We start from the raw sequence: 22,228 nt of genomic DNA on the forward strand, positions 1-22,228 counted from the left end.
CGTAATGTAAACTTTCTTAACTTATCTTATAAATTTGGTTTTTTTTAACGTAATCCCATATTTGCAAGCTAAAAAATTGTATCTATCCTAGCGACACGACCTATCACCTTATATATAGAAAGTCCATAACCCCTTAAAATATCTTAAATTTCTTGTAAATTTTGTAGACTGAAGTAAGTTTGGGATAAGCCACGTGGTCTTAAAGTTAGCTAGTTTAGGTTTAAGTTTACAAATAATTCCTGTGGTGGTGTTAAGAAACGGAGAATCGAGAATAATTTAGCGGCACTTTTCTGCAGTTTAGTAATTGGATGGAGTCTTCAATCATCATTGTAGTGTTCCTAAAATTGTACAATCAAATATCGCAGATCTATAAGACTTTCTTCGCACTGTTTATATCAGCATTACAGTCGATTTTGGGGATTTAAATCCACATTTATTTTAATTACACCAGTCCTACAATTGATATTGGACTATTATCAATCAAATTTCCCTTGATTTCCTTTTTTTTTTTTTGTTTTATTCAGACTATACAGTAGCGTCATCAATTTCTGTATTAATTTCAGATGCGGTGTTTTCGAAGGGTAAATAATTTATAAATAATATACAAATTGATGGTCACAAAATTGATCTTAAGCTTAAGGGCCCTGATTCTGGGCTTGATATACTTTTTTCCAATACTTATTTTCAGTGTTCGATGAGTAAGAATCAAACCATTTCAAAGAATGTCTGCTTATTTTATAATAGTTATTTAAGTTTATAACAAAGAATGTGATTGTCATTAGTCATTAAAAGCTTAGCTTAATTATATACGTGATTTGTACATTTCAACTGTTTATTAAACTCGTAAGAGCTGATCTATAGCATGAGTTCATATAAACAAATTCATCTGAAAGAATATTAAAACATGAGAGCCATACTTTATCAATATGATTTTTCAAAGAATGAAATACCCCCGTTTTTGGACGGAAATTTCGCGAGGAGACAATTCTCACTATATCATCTGTTCATTGATGACAGCAATTGTTGATGTAAGTTTGTCCGAATTCTTTAAGAACCGAAGGCGTAACAGTAATTATAGAAGAAATAACGTAAGTCAATAACACATAAAATTCACTTTATTTTTAATTCAGAAACAATAACACAACCAGTCATTCGTTAGCCACTTTTTGAGATTAAAATTATATCGATTGTATATGAAATTGGAACTTGCTAAGAGAAATCATTCTTGGTCTGGATTTCGGTTGAATCTACGTAAATATGCTTGAATGTATGACATTCTAAGAAAGATAACTCGAATTGCGTTTAAAATATGAACGAACGATATTCATTGTATAACGAAAATAAATGTGATGCTATAACCTTTCATTCTTTGTGTTAGAACACTTTTATGCTCTTCATTTAACGGTGTATGCATGGAAACTTAATTCTTGACCATTTCAATGGAGTTTGTTTTTATATGTTGTTTCATAAAAAAGAGAAAAAAATGGCTAGGATAGACATCGATTATTGTCAAAATTGAACACCCAAAAGTCTTAAATAAATATATATAAGAAGTTTTCTAGTAGGTCCCCAATTGAGTCAAAACTAACTTCTTCTAATACCATTGGAAAGTGTATTCTTTGGGTTCTTTGATATGTTGAAGCTATAGATGTACAAAGACTATGGACAGTGTTTATTTTTGGTCTATTTTATTTTGGTTGCATGGTCCATGTCAGGTTTCAATTATAGTTGCAGTTAGTATTACCTATATAGATGACTTATTCATTTGAATTGTCCGAACTATTGAATGTCGACAAAAAAAAATTCTCGATGTACATGTAAACTAATGCCATCGCTAGTATTCAACTTCAGTATACATGTATAAGGCAACAAAAATCTTTCAACTGAACATCCAATTTCACATTGGAAGAAACATGAAATAATACATTTGTACACCTCTTTTTGTATAGTAAGATAACTGTAAAGGCCTTAATACACCAACAATGGTAAGAAACAATCGGCAGTTACCATTTCTCTAAAGGATTTGGAAATAACAAGGATGTCAAAGGGCTTTTAAATCTTTTGATCTTTCATGCTAGAACAATATAGGGAGACAAAACAGATGGGTCAGTGTGCTCTTTTTTTGAGATATAAGTATTTGAATTTTTATGTGGAAAAGGATTTCTCTAGATTTTCCGTAGGTTTTGTCTTAGTCGGTTTTAACTATCGAAACCACTTAAGTAATAACAAGGATTTAATAAAAACGTCCAAAATGACATTTTAAGGTATGTTAAATGAAATAATGAAAAGAAAAGTGGGAGTCACTGGGCAAAAAAAGTAATAATGGTATGAAATGGATAAAACCAAAGGAGTCTGAAAATCTGACAAAAATGGCTGACATAACCAGCGAACATCATTAAGACTAGATAATATTCTTTTAAATGTCCTTTTTTCACTCTCCTACAGTATGAAGTTTAACGTATGTATTTTAATTTAACGGCAATACTAGACCATGCACATATGTACATAAAAAACTTATATAAAGGTGAGGTGGGAATGAAGCATTGAGGTTCGGACCACTTTAAAATTAGTGGTCGTGACTTGGACGATTAAAGAAAAAAATAAGATGACATATTAAGGAAACTTAACATACAAATCATTTTATTTACCCTCTATCTAACCTTTTTAGGCTAGCGAATTGTTTTAGGACTAGACACCTTCAAAAAGACGGTACTTTTTTGTTATCTAGTTTGAAGTTTGGATTTCCTCATATTCAATTTTTTTTGTTTCAACTTTTCTCTCAATGACTGGTGATGGATCAGTATCGTTGTAGCTGGTATGTTTGATAATTGGGTCCTTTGCCTTTGTATGCCAAACAAGAACCTGGAAAACAAATATGAACGAAATTAAATGCCATTGAAATTTAAGCGCCACCCACATTTTATTACATGAACATTCGTTTCATAAAAGCAAGATTATTTCACATGACTTTTGCACAATCATAAGTAAAAAGTTATTGCCCCAAATAGTACAAAATAAATTGTCCTATCATCGTGAAAAAGTTACAAAGTTGTACAAAACCAAGTATCACCAGTGGACACGAAATAAAAGAAACATAAATAAGGGGTGAGTCTGACAATCACTAATCAAGTTATGTATATAAATCAAAGACTGAAGTCTTCAAAGTCACTAATCGTCAAATATTCTATGCCACTGATTTTGGCTTGCTTTCATCATCCAGACCAATTTAATGCTCTTCAGTGATTTTCTCATCTTTACCATAAACCCTGGCGTAGATATATGTATGGACTTTGTTCAGAATTTATAAAAAAAAAAATCACAAATTTCAGTGAGCTACAAATGTAGCTGAAACTTGAAGATTTATAGGTCGATTTAAGGGCGACTATGCAAGGATGATGATTGATCATATACATTCATGTTCTTTTCCATTTCACATCTTTTGACATCGAACATTTTAGATCACGAGCATAATAAGTGTATTCTTTTTTTCGAAAAAAATTACTTGACATTTTAGAACATATTGTGTCGATTTTAAAAGCTCATGTCGGTTTGCTCGTTAGAGCTTGTGTTGTAATGTTTTATATGTACCGACTTTAAAATAAAGCTTATGAACTTTGTTGAACACATAAGTTCGTCAATCGGCTAAGATCGGCAAACTCCGAGTTAGTCCGAAATGGTACGAACTCAAGCGAGGTTGCGATATGCTCACAATCGGGTGACTTCGTAATTGTGATAACTCTGAGACTAAGCGTTTCTCAGCTATATTACAGGAAGTACAATGCTAACCGATCATTTCAATCTTTTAATGTAAACTTCCCGCCCTTATAGAAGTAATAAACAAACGTAGAACGCATGTGTATGGTATTAAAATAGGTACATTTTGATCTCGAATTAAGCTAAAAATGGCGGTTCTATGGCTCCTACTCTGCTAAATAAGGTGATGTAGTAATATATAATTATGCAAATCATATGCGAATGTACAGTACTGAAATTACGAGTGCAAGAAGATGCTAATAATATAAGCGACTTAAAAATTGTTACCTTTGTGCAGCCATTAGCTTTAGGTTCAAGGTCTTTCAACCGACAACAAATCTCTAGAAACGAAGTTTCCTGAAGTCCAATTTTAAAAGTTTTCCAGAAGTAGAGATGAGGATTATAATGAAACAGTTTTGTATTCAAAGCAAAACCAGCCATATCTACGGCAAATTTTCTGTGTTCAGCATTCCATGCATCGAATTTTACAATCTGAAAGGTATAAATTAAAGTTATGATCTAAAACTGACAATGAGAGTTGTCAATTATTAGTTGTTAATAATTTTCCACGGTACGTATCGTATATTATATGACAGGGCTACAGGTATATCAGAAGTCTTTTCACTAAATCCGCAAAGTCAACGTAGAAACGCTTTTTACAAAAAAATGTATATCATATGTATAAGGTATCATCCCTTCGAAATATTTAGCTAATTAAATGGCCCATTTTATTGCAAAACTGATTTCAAATCCTAGATTTTGCTATATTGTCAACTTCAGAATTACCTCACATGTCTTTAAAGTATTTCTTTATCAATAATGAAGAGAAATTCAAAACAATACGTTCATGATGCAATCAATGTAATTTATATAATGTGTTCGAGATCACATGCTATCTTTAATTCGTTTTAGAATATAAAAAAAACTGGACTATAAATTAATACACATACATGTACGCTATCAATAATAAAACATGGACAACATATTCATATGCACGTTTTACTGAGCTCGTGCTATTTGTTTTTTTTAATTGAACTTGTTGAAAGAGTAATCAAGGGAACCAATGTTATAGCGGCAATCAAAAGAATGTAATCCAGGGACAAACACCAGACATGGGGAACAGACATACACAACAAAGAACATAAAGTAACTAAAATCATACACACAAAATAACAAAAGCAAATGAGCAACTCGGACTCCACTAAAAACTGGGGACATGGACCATGTGCACCGGTAGGGTAAGCGTTCTCTGCTTTTCTAGAAACACCCGCCTATTTGCTCATAAAAAGTCAAGTCCGCGGTAGACAAACGAGGAAAGGGAAACTATGACCCGTTGAATAAATCACTTTTCATGGTGCAGATGGATACACCATAGCGATCCACGAGTTCATGATGACGACCATATAACTTCTGTAGTGATGACTTCAATCTTGTAGCAAAGAAGCCTATTTGTTAGAGTTCTAGCGCGATATAAAAAGTCTGCATAGTTTCGGCAAGCTCTGTCATAACGTATGAGTTGTGATATGAACACTCAATACGCAGTCGCTGAAGGGATGTTGCCATATATGAAAGGAAAATTGACAATTCTGAATGAAAAGTCATCACGTTTGTCGTAAAGTTTGATCAATAGTTTTCCTTTATCGTCGATTTTTAAGTGTAGGTCAAAATATGAGGCTGACTTCACAGTGTCTGTAGTATTCTTTATCTCAAGTTCTTTGGGGTAGACGCGATGTATCAAATCCTCGAAATTAGGATTGTTTAAAGATAATACGTCATCTATATAGCGAACACTGAGATTAAAGGATCTAACCAAACGATATTCTTTCTTTCGGATCAGATCAGCAATAAAGTCAGCCTAATAAGAGTGAAGGAATAAGTCAGCAAGTAAAGGAGCACAATTTGTTCCCATTGGAATGCCGACCGTTTGTTGAAAAACACGTCCACCACTCTGGACATCGATTAAGAATTCCAGCATTTTGTAAACATCTTCCTCTGTATATTTGGAAGATGATTGGGAATTATTTCTCACAAAGTATGAGGAATCTCTACCAAGAACTATATATTTGTATCTAGGTGTACCATCTTTTTTGGGAAAACAATGATGTATAATGTTTTTAAGTCGGGATTTTAACTGACTATGGGGAATAGAAGTATACAGTGTTGAAAAATCATAGGTTTTAATGCTATTATATTCAGATAATAGTCTTGAACTGATTGTCTCCAAGAGACCTTTCGAATTTTCAGGATCCACATTGAATTAATACCACTACGGGAGTAACAAGTGTTGTGGTAGGACTGCAGACCCTCTTTGACAGTTGTGAGTATAGAAGTTAAAAGTTTTGAAAGAGGTTTGGTGATACATTTTGCAGATCCAGCTATGAAACGTTGTTTGTATGAATTCGTGTGGAGTTTAGGAATCCAGTACATAGACGGTAAATCACAATCATCGTCCTTGGTAGAAAGACCAAAAGAGGATAGCACAGATTTATGGTTTTCCACAATCTCTTCTTTGGAGAGTGTGGTAGCAGTATAGGTTTTATCGCTGCTATTATTTTCTACGTCTACCTCTGATAATAAAAGTTTTGTTTATTTTGTTATCCTGGTCCCAGATTGAAGTCTGAGATTTTTCTTAACTTACATGGCAACTTCAATCAAATTCTTTGAAATCGATGGCGTCACAAACAGCTAAGAAATTTCTCAGACTTAAGCAATTTTTTAAAATATAAATACCTTCCCATTTTTGACAACAGGTGTTTGGTATTTTCTTCCAGAAACAAAACCTACGGGCCAAACTGAGACTTTTCTTGTATAACGCATCTGTAAACAAAAACATATGAACGTATTTAAAAAAAACGCATTAATTATTGTTATTTCTATGATTTCCCTTACATTTAAATATTTCTTATAAAAAAGTGTAACGGAAACAGTCTTTAACATTTTTTTATCCTTTTCATACGTTGAAAAATGTATATAATTTACATTTAAAAGCCAATGTGTGTACAATGTTAATCATTTATATGGAAGCTTGACATTTTCTCCATGTCCCCACGATTTCTTTTCAGAACGTATTTTAAAGTATATATACATGTATTACCTCATCAAAAAGCTTCAGTGTATAAGTATTATCATCATCTGCGAAGTACACCACGCCATTTTTTGAAAGATCTATATTTTTCCTCAACCAAAATATTGCTTTATTTCTTTGATGAATCCCCTTAAGGCTACTAGATACGTTTTTATATGGTTTGGCACTTATGTAAGTGAAATGTATTCCCGAGGTCGATAATAGGTTGTTGACCTCGGACAATATCTTTTCTCCTTCTTCTACAACGATCCAATGAATAGACGGAACGTTTTTCAATGTATTCGACAACCTTGTTAGTTCTGGTATTTGATTCAATCGTTTGTACGTCGGGGTAATTACGTATATTACCGGTAACTTCTCTTTGGTGTTATTATTACATATGATATCACTTCCCTCCCTGGGTCTATACTGCTGCTGTGTGTCATGCCCGGGCAAACGTTTGACTGTTCTATTTTTTTCCATGGACTTCCCATACTTGATTTCATTTCCATTTTTATTTAAATTGTCCTGATTGCTCTTTGGTTTTGTCACTTTTTCTTTCACATTTTGATGATCGCCGGCGCCGAATTCCTCGCTATTCACTTCTACTACGCCATTGTTATCACTGATTGATCTGTAATTCCTCTGGATAACATGGTCAGTGTATAATTCAATTCTATCACGCCTTAAACTCGCCTCGTGGTTTAGTTTGTCATTGTCAGGACTTTCTGTAGTTTGCCCTTCAATGTGAAACAAATACACTTAGGTATACGACTTAACATTATGTATTTGATTTCTAAAAGTCATCTGGATAATTGATTATCTTTGGGCAACCCATGCTATACTGTGGAATCAAATATGGAAATATGACGTCATTATTTGCCCACAGTCCGCAATAAAAAAATAGTCCTAAACTAAACGTTTAAGAACGAGATAGTTTTTGATTTAGATTTGATTTAGAAATTGAATTAAATTGCTCTTCAATTATTTACCAAGTTATGCAAACATAACAAACTTTGCGACAATTTACGTTTTTTCACACACCGCTCCGCAATTTGTGATGTGCATACTGTCCCATCGTTGGTTGGTTGCATCGATTAGCATGACAAAAAAAAATACAATAAAATAATTCTTCAATATATGAAAAAATGTGTCAATGACACAAATTACAAAATCATGAGGCAAACAAAAATTGCCATATAACTTCACACCACAAGTCAACAATTTTGGTAATATTGGGTACATGTACGAGGTGATACGGAGAAATATGTATATAACAAAAACATTCGACTGGAAATTTAGTACTAGTTGCGATAACGAATACATTGACGGTATGGTAAAAAATAACAGAAAATGATTAACAAGATTTTTGCTTTTGAAACTGTATTTCCCATGAAGGTTGATCGGACGGTCTGAGAATATTCTTTACACGATACGTAGGCGTCGCATTTGAAGAAGGGAAGTCATTTTTTTTTCTGAATCAGTGAGCCGTTTCGGTTTCCTATATAATGAAATATCAAGCAATGTCATCGAAGCACTTTCTTTCGTGATTGTATCAGAGACTTTCTGTGCTTTCAAACTATGACTTTATTTCGCATTAAATACCATAATGAGGACTTCGTCCTGTATTAGATCTTCAAAAATTAAATGATCAAAAATGATAATAAAAACTCAATTTCTACAACTTACCCGTCTTGAACAGCAATACAAACATACAAAAATAAATGATAATCAGAATCGACACAACAGTAGCTATAAGTCTTAGTTTTGATGCCATATTTCCTTTTCGAGCAACATCTGGGTATGACTTGATTGCTACACTCGTTCCCTAAGTGTCCTATTGTTTTTACTAGATATTAGGATTACGCTGTTTAAATATCAGCGATTCAACAAATAAGAATAGTAAATGTTAAAAGAATTACAACATCTTCATTGGATTTTCTTTAAATATTGTGTTTTAACGACAAGAAATAATAAAATTGATTTCACATACTATCTCTTAAGATTGTTGTGCCTACATATTAAAATTGTCAAACATGACGTACTCAAAGTTGTGATCTCATTGAACAGGTTGATTACTACGACACTAATTCATGAAATAACATGCGAAATAATGATTCCCTAAAATTCTCTTTATAAATATTTTAAACCAAGTGAACAATCCAGTCAATGACCTTGACTTGTTATACAAGTTAAACGCATGATAATGGCTTGAAAGGTTTTCAACAAATACTATAGATTTTATTTGATTGATGGGGAAAAATCAATATACTGATATCGCCTGGGTCTTTTTTCTTTTTTTTCTTTCGCTTTTGCATTTACGAATCCATTGTAAATAACACGTTTTCTACTTCGTTCTGTACAAACACTGTAGCCCGGAAGTTTTCATTATACCACACAGCAGGAACACTTTGCAATGTGAATATAATTTTAAAGTTTAATATCATAGTATGATTGGCTTCATACCACGAGAATGCATGTGGATGGAGGGTTACGCTATCGTAGCTAATGACAGCTTCAATATACAATACTTTATTTTATTTCTTACATCCACATAAGTTGCTATCTCCAATAAAAATGCAAATAGTTTTACTTTAATATTTTACATACTCCCAGTTTAAAGTGGAGTCCGGGTCGCTCATTCATCCTTTAGTTCCAGTGTATATTATTTTTATGGATTGTGAATATCCTGATCATCGTTCTCATTGTGGATTGTGGATATTCTGATCATCGTTCTGTACAAACACTGTAGCCCGGAAGTTTTCATTATACCACACAGCAGGAACACTTTGCAATGTGAATATAATTTTAAAGTTTAATATCATAGTATGATTGGCTTCATACCACGAGAATGCATGTGGATGGAGGGTTACGCTATCGTAGCTAATGACAGCTTCAATATACAATACTTTATTTTATTTCTTACATCCACATAAGTTGCTATCTCCAATAAAAATGCAAATAGTTTTACTTTAATATTTTACATACTCCCAGTTTAAAGTGGAGTCCGGGTCGCTCATTCATCCTTTAGTTCCAGTGTATATTATTTTTATGGATTGTGAATATCCTGATCATCGTTCTCATTGTGGATTGTGGATATCCTGATCATCGTTCTCATTGTGGACATCCTGGTCATCGTTCTCATTGTGGACTGTGGATATCCTGGTCATCGTTCTCATTGTGGATTGTGGATATCCTGACCATCGTTCTCATTGTGGACATCCTGGTCATCGTTCTCATTGTGGACTGTGGATATCCTGATCATCGTTCTCATTGTGGACTGTGGATATCCTGGTCATCGTTCTCATTGTGGATTGTGGATATCCTGGTCATCGTTCTCATTGTGGATTGTGGATATCCTGATCATCGTTCTCATTGTGGACTGTGGATATCCTGGTCATCGTTCTCATTGTGGATTGTGGATATCCTGGTCATCGTTCTCATTGTGGCGTCCTTACTTTTACTTTCATCCACTATCTTTTTTTACTTTAATTTTAACTTACTGTTCTTTGAATATTGCCGTTTTGAATATAGAATTAGTTTCTTCCGAGTTTTAAGGAATAGAAAGTTCTACACAAAGTTATGTAATGATAAAAATGATTTTTGTTCGTGACTACTTGGTTAAACCAATTTGGTCCATTTTTTTTTCATTCTCCCTGGAAAATTAACGACTGTATTCTATTAACTTCGTTATCTTCTGCAAGAGACATTTTCAAAAGCATGCGAATGTTAAAGTGAAAAAGTTCGTCTTTATTACATGAATATGATCATAGTTACCTGTGGACACACTTCCCATTTAAGAGGATCGATCACTGAAACTGATTACTGACTATATTAGAATTTCCAGTGTTCCGATCACTTGGACTGATTATTGACTGCCGTACTGCCGGTATGTTCTGTGTTCCGATCATTGGACTAATTACTGACTCGATTAGAATGTTGTACCATCTTCAGTGTTCCGACCATTTGGACTGATTACTAACTAGAATTAGAATGTTGTACTATCCTCAGTGTTCCGATCATTGAGACTGATTACCGACCAGATTTGAATGTTGCACTCTCTTCAGTGTTCCAATCACTGCGATGGATTACTGACTAGATTAGAATGCTGTACTATCTTCAGTGTTCCGATCATTTGAACTGATTACTGACTAGATTATTATGTTCAGACTGACTACGGTACTACATGTACATGTATGCTCAGTGTTCCGACCACTGGGACTAACTATTGACTATGCACAGTACTATCTTCAGTGTTCCAATCATTTGGACTGACCAGTTTATATTTTGTATAACCTGGTTTGGTAACGTGATGCCGAAAATGTCGATTGGTCCGCAACAATCCCCCCAAAAATAACGGTTTGATGACAAATAATTTTATATATATAATATAAAAAATGTTTTATTTATATTAAGTTACACGAAATAACCTGTTTTGGGCCAGTTTACACGGCGAATAAGATGTCAATGTTAAAAGCCAGTAATTTCCTTGTCTGGAAACAAAATCAATCATATAACGTCCTATATTTAGATACTAAATTAACAACATAAATTGAAATGTAATAAATTTATTTAATCTTCAAGAATATTAAATGTTTTTAAGAACTTGTATAAATAGTATATACCAATATAATACCACCCACCCAAATAACTACAATACACAAAAATCAAAGGGCATATCATTATGGTCAGTAAACACAACCACTTCAGGAATTAAAGATAATGATCGTTGATCGTTTGTTCGTGGTAAATTTCAGTCTGATTGAGCGAACAATTGGATATCATACTTTAACTACAAAGTGTACAGGGGGCGACCAGTAAAATATAGAATCTGTCCAAAAGGGGGTTTCGGCAAAATCACTTTCGGTTAAAAAAAAATGTCATTATATCATTATTTCCTTGGGCGGATCAAGAATTTCAGTTTAGGGGAATTAAAGGCCGAGCGAAGGGAGGCAATAAATTTTTTGAGGGGGTAAAGCTGGTGAAACAGCAAGTCTTTAGATTTCTTGCATTTGTTTTCTTATATTAAGGGGAAGGGGGAAGGCGTACACCCGGCACGCCTATCTAGGTATTTATAAGTTATTGTTAATTTTTCTGTATTCACAAAATTTAATATTCCCTCTACAAATAAGGGTCGCAACAAAATCAGGCATTGTTTTCTTCAGATAACAGACGTACATGACGCCTTACCAATTATCGGACGCTGTAAAGTTATAATTCTTGTCAACAACAAACACAAGTCACACGTCATCATTAATCCTTTAAATTGTTCCCTTCCCCTGTCGCTTTTTAAACCCGATGCTGTCCTTGGAAAAATACACACACACACATAATACATGTAACATATACATAAACCTAGCTACTATTTATAAGCTCCATGTGAGTATCGGTTTCATACGTACATGTTCGCTTTTTCGGTCCATCAAAAATATTGCAAACCAACACTATTGTATTGCGTTTAAATGCAACACATGGAGGTCTTTGTGATAAGACGAAAAAGCAATTGTGATGTTTTGCATTTACGAGTTTAAACGCAAAAGTTTGCAAAATTTCATACAATCCATGCTGATGGGTGCAATTTTGGTTTTAACATGCAATTATTACATCCCTTGTTCAATAAAAAAATATGTTTTTAAATTTATGATAATTTTAATAAATTTCGAGCAATCTTTAAAGAGGGGGTTATGTTAGTCCTTGAGCTTTGACCATTAGATAATATACTTAAAGATTAATACATCAAATATCAGCCCCCGGTGACGTCAACATTTTAGAAAAGGAACAAGTATTCACTTACTTATCTGCAGTACGAAAATGTTGAATTCAGAAGACCAGCACACTTGTTTACGGCATGGATTGAGGTGCGTTTGATTGGTATATTTTTTGGTAAAAGGTGTACTCTATTTTATATACGACCCTCTAGTTTTTCGTATCAGTCCGTAACTCGACCATTCCAGACATTGTATGAGACAACAGTAGTCCGGATGAGTAGTTATCATTTTCCTCGTCATTCTATTTCTACAAGACGAATGGTATTGCAATTAAGATGTATTTTGATTATAATCAAATCCTGTCACCCTATCAATGATCGTCGAAACTTGAGCATAATTATCATGGTCTTGTAATATAGATTGACATTTTTTTAAACTAGTAAAAAATGAAAACACATCTTTCCACAAAAATTGGATAAACCTACGGTAGGGAAAAAACGTTTTTTTTTCGTTAATCAAGGGATGTAAACTAGACCTAGGGAAAATATTGGCATCGAAATAGTAGTTTGATAGTTGTATTTTTCCGTCACGAACAATCCTATTTCTTGACCGTCGATTCTGTGTACCTAAACAATACATTCGTTCGATCGAATGACGCCCTCGGAACATTAAATTTTCACTCCATTAGAAAGAACAGTTAACTCAAACTTTAAATTGCGTGTAAAGCTCTTTAATGTCGACCATTTAAAACACGCCCAGCAGACAAAATTTATGGAAAACAACATTTTAAATATGATGACATATATATTTAAGTGACTGACAAACTTTTTCTACAACGTTTGTAGGAGTCGGACTTAAAATTTGAAGATGTATCACTTTTTGCTGAAGTTTTACATGAAAACATTTGTTTAGTTCAAATCGATGCCAATTCGCACATGTTCACTGAGATCTTACAAATGGTCGAGCCAAAATGAAAATTATGAACTAACATCTACTTTAATATTTTTCTCACTTGTAACCATAACAAAATTAGTGTGTTTCTAGCGGAGCAATGGACAGTTACCCTACTGATCCACCTGAACCTCTCTTTGGAAGTCCAGATTGCTAAACTAACTTTTCGTTTTTTGCATGTTCTTTTAATTTTTATTTTAATTTTTGCTTTTGTTTCTATCTTGTTGTTTTACTTCGTCTCCCGAATTTTGAGCTGTGGATTTTGCTTAAGTAACCATGGTTACCCCTAATTCTACAATGCACATTTTACAATAAACACACAAAATGACAAAAGCGAAGTTGGTTTTTATTTTGTTCGTTTGTATATTTGTTTTTGATTTTCTTTGTTATTTTTATCGACGTAGTTTACAAATATATAGTAACCTTTAAAAGTCACCAATATTGAACCTAAGCAATAAGTGTGGCGTAATGGTACATCAATCGGAATAAAAATGATGTAAAAACTAAGAGTCGGATAAATCATTTAAAAGTTTGTCTTAGGTATTGTGCTTCAGGCAGTAAATCCTATAATCCATTTCAAAAGCTACATATCTTTGTAAAATAAAATTAAACGAAAATATTGGAGTTTAAATCTCATAACTTACGTGTTATCACATAAATATTCTACCGAAAACGTGTCATTTAAAAGTCATATAAAGCCGACCTGATGGTCAAAACATGTCCACTTTAAATCTAAATATGTTTCTCCATGTTCCTTGGAATAATAGTTTGGAGAGAACTAAGAATGTTTTGGCAGTTTTGTTGATTTTCATGGCATTGTCTACATTGGTTCTCCAGAGAGATATTAACGGTATGTAAAATAGGGTGTTTTCATTATTTTTATCTTTTTAATTAATTGTATGTTTTACTTATTGTTTTTGGCATAGAATATTGAATAATAGGTTTTGACACGGTTAAATGGGAAATCCATGAGTTTTATCTATATATGTATTCATCGAACCTATATTGTATATTGCGTACAACTAGTACTCTCGCTTCCAAAAAGAATAAGTAAAATCGATATGCCTTCTTATAAACATGCGACTACATGGGTTTATGTTTAGTATTATCTTCCTGGTACAAAATGCATGTAAATCATATATTACATACCTTAAGGACTTGTCCAATACAATAGGTTCACCTTCCGTTAATCGGAGGTTTTCGATGATTTAAAAAAGTTGTAATTTCTTGTTGTCGGCTGTGGTTAACAGTTTACCTTTAGCAAAGAGTCGGATCCAGACACTTTGAAAAGGGGGGCTACCAGCCGGGGTACCTTAGAAAAAAAGGATGCTACGGTATTATTTGCAATTCTTTGCCAATTTCATGCATGAGTATGACAAATATTCCAATAACAAGGGGGTATGCCAACCCCTGCACCCTCTGGATCCGCAACTGAAGCATACGTTATTTTTTAATTTTAATTGGTAAATTGTTGCATGAATGTTGAACAACAGTTACTAGAAACTTTAAGACACATACATTATGCTTATTTCGATTGAAGTTTTATTATCAAGTAAACTAAAATGAGTTCTGAACATATATTATACCAGGAATTTCATGGTCCGCAAAAGGAGGAAAGGACGAAACAATTTTCAATGACAGATACTTAGTTAAACAGAAAAACATTCTTATACATCAAGAGCACATAAAAACAGATACCCAGACACCTACAATATTCATCATAACACCAACCTACCAGCGTTTGACACAGCTGGCGGACATGACACGGTTATCCAACACACTTAGACATGTCAAACACATTCACTGGATTATCGTGGAGGATGGAAACTCGACCAGAAAAGCCATTAAAGATCTATTGAGCATGTCGGGCATACAACACACTTATATGCATGCCTCAAAGTACTACAAGGTGTCACGATATTTGAAGGGTATCCATCAAAGAAATTTAGGCCTGCATTGGATACGACTACATGTTGATCGTTACTTGACGAAAGGAGTGGTATACTTTGCCGACGACGACAACTCCTATGATTTAAGAATTTTTGAAGAGGCAAGTTATTATATAAGTATTTATTTTTCAGTGTTATATTGCACACATTTGTAAGTCTTGCCATCTCATGTTATTACAGCTTCTCGGCCTCCTTATAAATACTTGTAAACTAAAAGGCGAAGAAGAATGAACAGAACTAAATGTTCAGAACTAAAAGAACAGAATGAAAAGAATAAATAACCATATACCACAGGCAATTGTCTCAGAAAAAAAGTTTACCCCTATACCGCAGTAAGGTATACCATTGTAAGGTATAGGGGTCGATTTTTTTTTAGACAAGTGGTTGTGCCATATACAGTGGTTTAGTTATGTAATACCCATTTACATGTATATGTATTATCAAATTCAGAGCAGTTGACCGATATTGTAGATATACAACAAACCAATATATTAAGTTCAAAATGCAGATGCACCCCCCCCCAAAAAAAAAACAAAACAAAACAAAACAAAACAAAACAAAAACAAAACAAAACAAAACAAAAAACAAAAAACAAAAAAAAAAACAAAAACAAGTTTCCTGTGTAGCTAATGGGAAGACGCAAAAGTTTGCAAAATTTCATACAATCCATGCTGATGGGTGCAATTTTGGTTTTAACATGCAATTATTACATCCCTTGTTCAATAAAAAAATATGTTTTTAAATTTATGATAATTTTAATAAATTTCGAGCAATCTTTAAAGAGGGGGTTATGTTAGTCCTTGAGCTTTGACCATTAGATAATATACTTAAAGATTAATACATCAAATATCAGCCCCCGGTGACGTCAACATTTTAGAAAAGGAACAAGTATTCACTTACTTATCTGCAGTACGAAAATGTTGAATTCAGAAGACCAGCACACTTGTTTACGGCATGGATTGAGGTGCGTTTGATTGGTATATTTTTTGGTAAAAGGTGTACTCTATTTTATATACGACCCTCTAGTTTTTCGTATCAGTCCGTAACTCGACCATTCCAGACATTGTATGAGACAACATGTACTGACGTAGCACCCCCCCCCCAAAAAAAAAACAAAACAAAACAAAACAAAACAAAACAAAACAAAAACAAAACAAAACAAAACAAAAAACAAAAACAAAAAAAAAACAAAAAAAAGTTTCCTGTGTAGCTAATGGGAAGACCATTTGAAATTGAGGGACTAATTTATTTTCACCGTGTTAACGGTTAAATTACTGATTTCTTATATATGCATCGAATCAAATAATTTATTTTCTTATTGTAAAAGCAGAGTGACTTGAAAGGATCAGGTTATTTTTTTCTCCTATCTCCGAGAACAAAATGTTTATTTTCAAATAGGTCGGAGTCAAAATAGTTATTTTAAAATTCAAGCCCCCCTTCCGCTTCAAAATCAAATGGTCGTCCCCCACCGTAAAATTCATGTATTGCAGATTTCGCAAACAATAACAGTAAAGTTACACACATAGTTCATTCAATTTGTTCTTATTTTTTCTCAGATGCGATATACGAAGAAGTTGTCAGTATGGCCTGTCGGTTTTGTTTCAAGGATGAAGTATCAAAGACCTGTTGTAGAAAACGGAAAGGTAAGTATAGCTATAGCACTTAACGAGACTGTCTGATCAGGTATGAGGAGTTAGCATTGAAAAAGAAATTGTATCTGTGAAGAAAGTGTTGAAACAATAAAAATGTATAGTGTGATGGATATATATATATAGAGAGAGAGAGGGTGATTCTTCTTCAGCCTCGAAGGGATTACAAGATTTCTCCACTCGAGAAAGTTAAATTTTAGATTTCAACCCCCGAGCTTTAGCGAGTGGGTTAAATAAAAAAAAAACTATCGTTAAGCCACCCCCACTACATCCCGCCTCCGGATCCGCCACTGCTTCTTCGATCATTGTCTCTTTGACACATTCGCATCTGACACAGAATGAATTACCCTTCATTATACATAATTGCTCAAATGCTGGCACAAGTTGAATGAACTCTGTCTTCTCTAAGTAGTAAATTTTTAAATCAGCTTTTAGTGAAGTATAAGAAACGTATATCCCAAAAGCTCACACCAAGTAAAACCTCTATGCCATTTTTTGTGGATAAGACATGCAGTTTTAACATTTATTTTTACCTTAGTTATATTCAATATATCATGTCAATTGTCATGAATTGACCTCTGTCTGAGGATAAATAAAGTATTTGTTAATTCGTTGTTTGCTGATATTATCACCAAGGTAAATAAAATCAAAAAAGTAAGTTGAGTGTAACGCTGTCGTTAAAAAGGTTTTTTTTTTTTTTTTAATTTATCTATATTTTGTTTAAAAAATAATGCATTGATACGTTATTGAAGGAATGCTAAAATATACGCTTTAAAACCCAGTTTTTCCATATGTTTGTATTGGTTATTTCGATTTCAAATACACCTATTTCTGAAAAAAAAAATAGGTAGGTCCCATAACATTGATTCGCTGCAACTAAACACCCAGACCTTTTATGTACCAAATTTATTCCTGTTATGGTTCTCATGTAAGTAAGTTTAAAATTCTTTTTTTTTTTTAAAATGGAGACAAAGGAGTGTTACTTTTTTGCAAATTGATAGTTATCGCCCCTTAAATAGTTTTAATCGTCGATACCGAAACACAACATCGAGCTTATTATTTTTGTTTGCTTGTCTCGATCCAAAACTGGAATAAAATGTCGCTTTTTTAAAATCCGTCTGTAAGAACTAGCACTGAGATAAAAAATATCTTATAACCTCAATCACGTGGTGCACACTAAATAACTGTTTTTCTTTTGTGCACCACGGGCATTGAGGTTATTTCAAATAGACCGAAAAAAATATAACAGTCATATCTTATAATTTAATTAAATAAAAATAATACGTACCATGGACTATTCTCAGAAAAAAAAAATATGAGCTATATTTATTACAGGTAGTAAGAGTTGAATCCTGGAACACACAATACAGAAAGTTTCCCTTAGATATGGCAGGTTTTGCCTTAAACATCGACGTTCTTTTCGAGCTTCCAACATTATATTTTTTACCGAAGTTTGATCCTGGATATCAGGAGACACAGTTTCTAGAATCATGTTGTAAATTTGAAGATCTGGAACCAAAAGCCAATAACTGTTCCCAGGTAAGTTTAATGAATAGATTACTTGTCTGATTTATATATGAAAGTGATTTTTTTTGTGTGGTTTTGCTTCTTTGAAGATCGTCACCAACACACTACCTGCCTAACACTACTATTTCTCTCCTGAATTTTAATTAGTAATGTATAGTACATATATTGTTAAAACATATGCCCTTGCACTTTATATTTGTGTATATTTATATCTCGCCTGAATATAGCTGAAATATTGCTGCTCGGACGTTAAACCCCAACAATCAATCATATATTTTCATACTCTATTTAGGAAAGGAGTGAATAAGTACCCTACTTCCAACAAGCTTTTGTATATTCAAACACATTTATGTAGCATCTCAGCTTTCTAATGAGCCAAAGCAATGTTTAACGTATCCCAGACCGTTTAGGATAGAAAGCTAAGATGTTAAAAGTGTTTGGATATACACAAGCTTGAGTTTTGCAGTGTCGTTATGCTGTGCGAGAATTCTGTTTGATACTGAGACGTTTTCTAGGGGTAGGGGTAACATCTTTTGAAAATTCTTTCTTAAAAAATTAGTTTTTCGTGGTTTAGATATGTAGTAAAAATAAATTATCAAAATCGTATGATACCACATTTGAGACGTTTTAGTTGAGCAATAACTTTTAGAGTCGAATTTATGCGAGTTTTTACGTGAAAATCGACAATCCTATTTTTCGCTTTTTTTGGATAAATTCCGACTGCGGAAATCGCCACAAGTCATCAAAAGAAGCCCAGTAGAATTTGATTGTGATTATACTAAACAGAAAATACCAAAAAAGTCATTTTTACTGAAGCATCAAGCTTTTTTCATTAAGAGGCGGTGCCAGGTACTTTTACCCTTTTAATCTGCGGAAATGTACAGTACCTCCAGAATTTTGAAATTTCATTTAGTTTTATAAAAGAAAATGATGGAAAGTATTCCATACAAAAGAAAAGGTACCTGAATTGCAAAAAATAGTGAAGCCCCTGGAATTACTCTAATGGTTTTGACATTGAAAAATATATCAATGAAAGCGATTTTTCGATGGGGTAGGGGTACATTTTTGCCTTAATTTACTCCCAATCCTAAGTGTTACAGCGACTTTCTTGATACCATTGTAAAGCTAAGACATTAGACTACACGTTGGTACATGAACTTTGTTTTGTAGAAAGAACAAGTTAGAAGAATAAAACAAACGTTAAAAGTTTTTTGCCTCAATGAAGTATAAAATGTAGCCAAAAAAATAAATACAAACATACTTTAGTTTATTTTTTTTTGCGATGTAATGATTCGTAAAAAGGAGGTATAAGGGTAAACGAAAATCATAGTTTGGTTGATAAGTGGGGGTGTGGTGCACGGGGGGAGGGGTTATCTCATCCCACGTACTTCTTTGTCCACTTTGTTTTAACAAATAAAATGTTTAAACTAAATAAATGAATAGATTTGAACAACTGCATGTACAACGATTGCATGTTGACATCGATCGAATCTTGATCATGCAATATCCCTGGATTGCATTCTTTTCATGTCCGCTGTAATCTTGGTTCCCTTGGCTACTCTACTGAACACGCTGTACAATCTCAATTTTTTTAACCTTTTGTATCTGTTTGTAGGTATTGGTATGGCATACGAGAACCAAAGAACCTGTCGTGCAATACACTAATGGTGTTGATCTTCCGGTTTAAGTGTGCCTCAGTGCCTAGTGGGTGTTAATATCGGGTGTTACCCATTTTTATATCTTTTTTTTTCATTAGAGAGTTATATTTTCCAACATGAATCAGAAATTCACACCTGGTGCATCACGCTGGAACTTATGAAAGTGTTGGGGATGTTAAAGCATTTAAGCAGCTTTGTAAGAATCATGCAAAATCTGAAAAATGTGGTGCACCCCAAAAAAGGCTACCTATTTTTATTTTTGTAATTTAGGTGTTTTATGGGTCTATACTATGAAATGTGTACCGTAATTATTCATTCAAATCTGCCTGCTCTTAGGAGATAATCAACATTGAAAATCCAATAGATTCTATTGTATTTTAGTGTTATTTACAGAATTATCAAAATCATTATTACAATTTTTATCTCCTAAGAACACCGGTTATATGAAAACTGAGTGTTAACTTCTGTTAACTATGGCTATTCAAACAAAATAAAATATCAATAATAAAAATATATAGGCTTAATTTTTACCCATGAATCACATTTTGCATGATTCTTAGCTGGAGTGCTACTTAAATAATACACATTATGCCATCGTCTGTCAGCCTGTTAAAAAACAAAAGTCATAAAAGGGGTGACGAGGAGTTGCAAAATAACAAACTTAGTAGTGTCTTGTTGCAAAAGGAAATAATTCATATCATCGAGCGGGTGCACTGGGTTTTTGGAAGTAGTGTAACAACACAAAAGGACAAATTTCAGGGAGACAAGATGGAAAATTGTGTTTGGTCGTTGGGAATGGTGTGCAATATTATTATTTATCTTTAGTGTATATCTTTTTAAGTTATAAAAAACACGCATTGTATATATTCTGCTTATTACTTTACTGTATAGAACTGATGAATGTTCCCTATAGCCTTAGCTGGATGCTTTACAACATAATCCAATCTTTCTGTATACTTGTTAGAGAAAATTAGATTTTTTGTTTAAGAGATATGGGACTTCATTTTTTTTTAGAAAAAGGAGGGTCAAAATTACATATTTCACAGTATCTTGAAATCGCCTGTTTACTTCAAACATTACTCATTATTTGTAATGTGTGAAGTAAACAGGCGACGAACCAAGCCTTATTTAAGGCACCATCTATTAAAGATTTCAAGATATTATCTAATGACTGAAACAAAATGTAATTTTCGCTTTTCAGGGGCAAAAATTCTATCGATTCGATGCGGAGAGTCGTCTTGACCCAAAGGAGAATTTTGTAGGCCTAATTATATGGATTATTTCATCATGTGAAAGTTGTTTTCTGTCTATTATAGTTGACAAGATATTGGCTAAAAATTGCAACAACAAAAAATCCGTAATTTTTTGCCTTTCAATGACAACAAATCTATCAAAGAGTCGTCCTACAACTTCAACACAATAATGCCTCAAGCTAAAGAAACTTTCCAATATATCTTATAGTTTTTTAGATATATGTAGAAATTGGTGACTTGACCCATGTGGTCTAGAAATGGCAACAGCGGCCATGTTTTATCATCGACACAATTTTCAAAGTAGATATCCTAAGGATGGTGGTGAACATGTTTGGTTATAATCCACTGAGTGGTGTCATAGGAGAAGATTTTTCAATTTAAAGAAAATTTAACGAAAGATTACGACGGACGCCAAGTAATGGCAAAAGATCGCATGGCCTTAGGCCAGATGGGCTAAAAAGTATTTAAAATTTTACAAATGTTTACTTCACTTTGCCATAGATAGAAAGAACAAAAATAAGCTATGCCTGCTCTCTATAATGAAGCATGCAATTTACATTAAAAGTCCGACCCGTCTTTTTTCTACACGAATGATGCCCCTCACATACATTCGATGTCTTCTATAAAAAATGGGCATATATATGCATATATAGGAAATTAAGTGATATTCGAAAAACTTGCTATGTAACCCTATGGTACGTTAAAATTGGTAAGTC

The 22,228-nt window shown here is 33.3% G+C and overlaps 2 protein-coding genes across 2 annotated transcripts; one reads left to right on the forward strand and one right to left on the reverse strand.

The window, feature by feature from the left end:
• Positions 1-1,100: 1,100 nt before the first annotated feature.
• On the reverse strand, positions 1,101-10,082 carry LOC148611370 (galactosylgalactosylxylosylprotein 3-beta-glucuronosyltransferase 1-like). Its single transcript, XM_088595247.1, has 5 exons — positions 10,019-10,082; positions 6,848-7,557; positions 6,484-6,570; positions 4,042-4,245; positions 1,101-2,862 (listed from the first exon to the last, which is right to left on the reverse strand). Exons 1-5 carry the CDS (start codon positions 10,080-10,082, stop codon positions 2,725-2,727), a joined length of 1,203 nt encoding a protein of 400 aa, XP_088451373.1. The 3' UTR covers positions 1,101-2,724.
• A 4,132-nt stretch (positions 10,083-14,214) lies between these two features.
• On the forward strand, positions 14,215-20,638 carry LOC148611371 (galactosylgalactosylxylosylprotein 3-beta-glucuronosyltransferase 2-like). Its single transcript, XM_088595248.1, has 5 exons — positions 14,215-14,326; positions 15,066-15,526; positions 16,982-17,068; positions 18,410-18,613; positions 20,217-20,638. The coding sequence occupies exons 1-5, from the start codon at positions 14,215-14,217 to the stop codon at positions 20,286-20,288; spliced, it is 936 nt and encodes a 311-aa protein (XP_088451374.1). The 3' UTR covers positions 20,289-20,638.
• The last annotated feature ends 1,590 nt before the right edge of the window (positions 20,639-22,228 follow it).

The sequence above is a fragment of the Perna viridis genome, chromosome 7 (assembly GCF_037379345.1).
Source record: "Perna viridis isolate PV_CMFRI_1.1 ecotype Kerala chromosome 7, ASM3737934v1, whole genome shotgun sequence".
Lineage (NCBI taxonomy): Eukaryota > Metazoa > Mollusca > Bivalvia > Mytilida > Mytilidae > Perna > Perna viridis.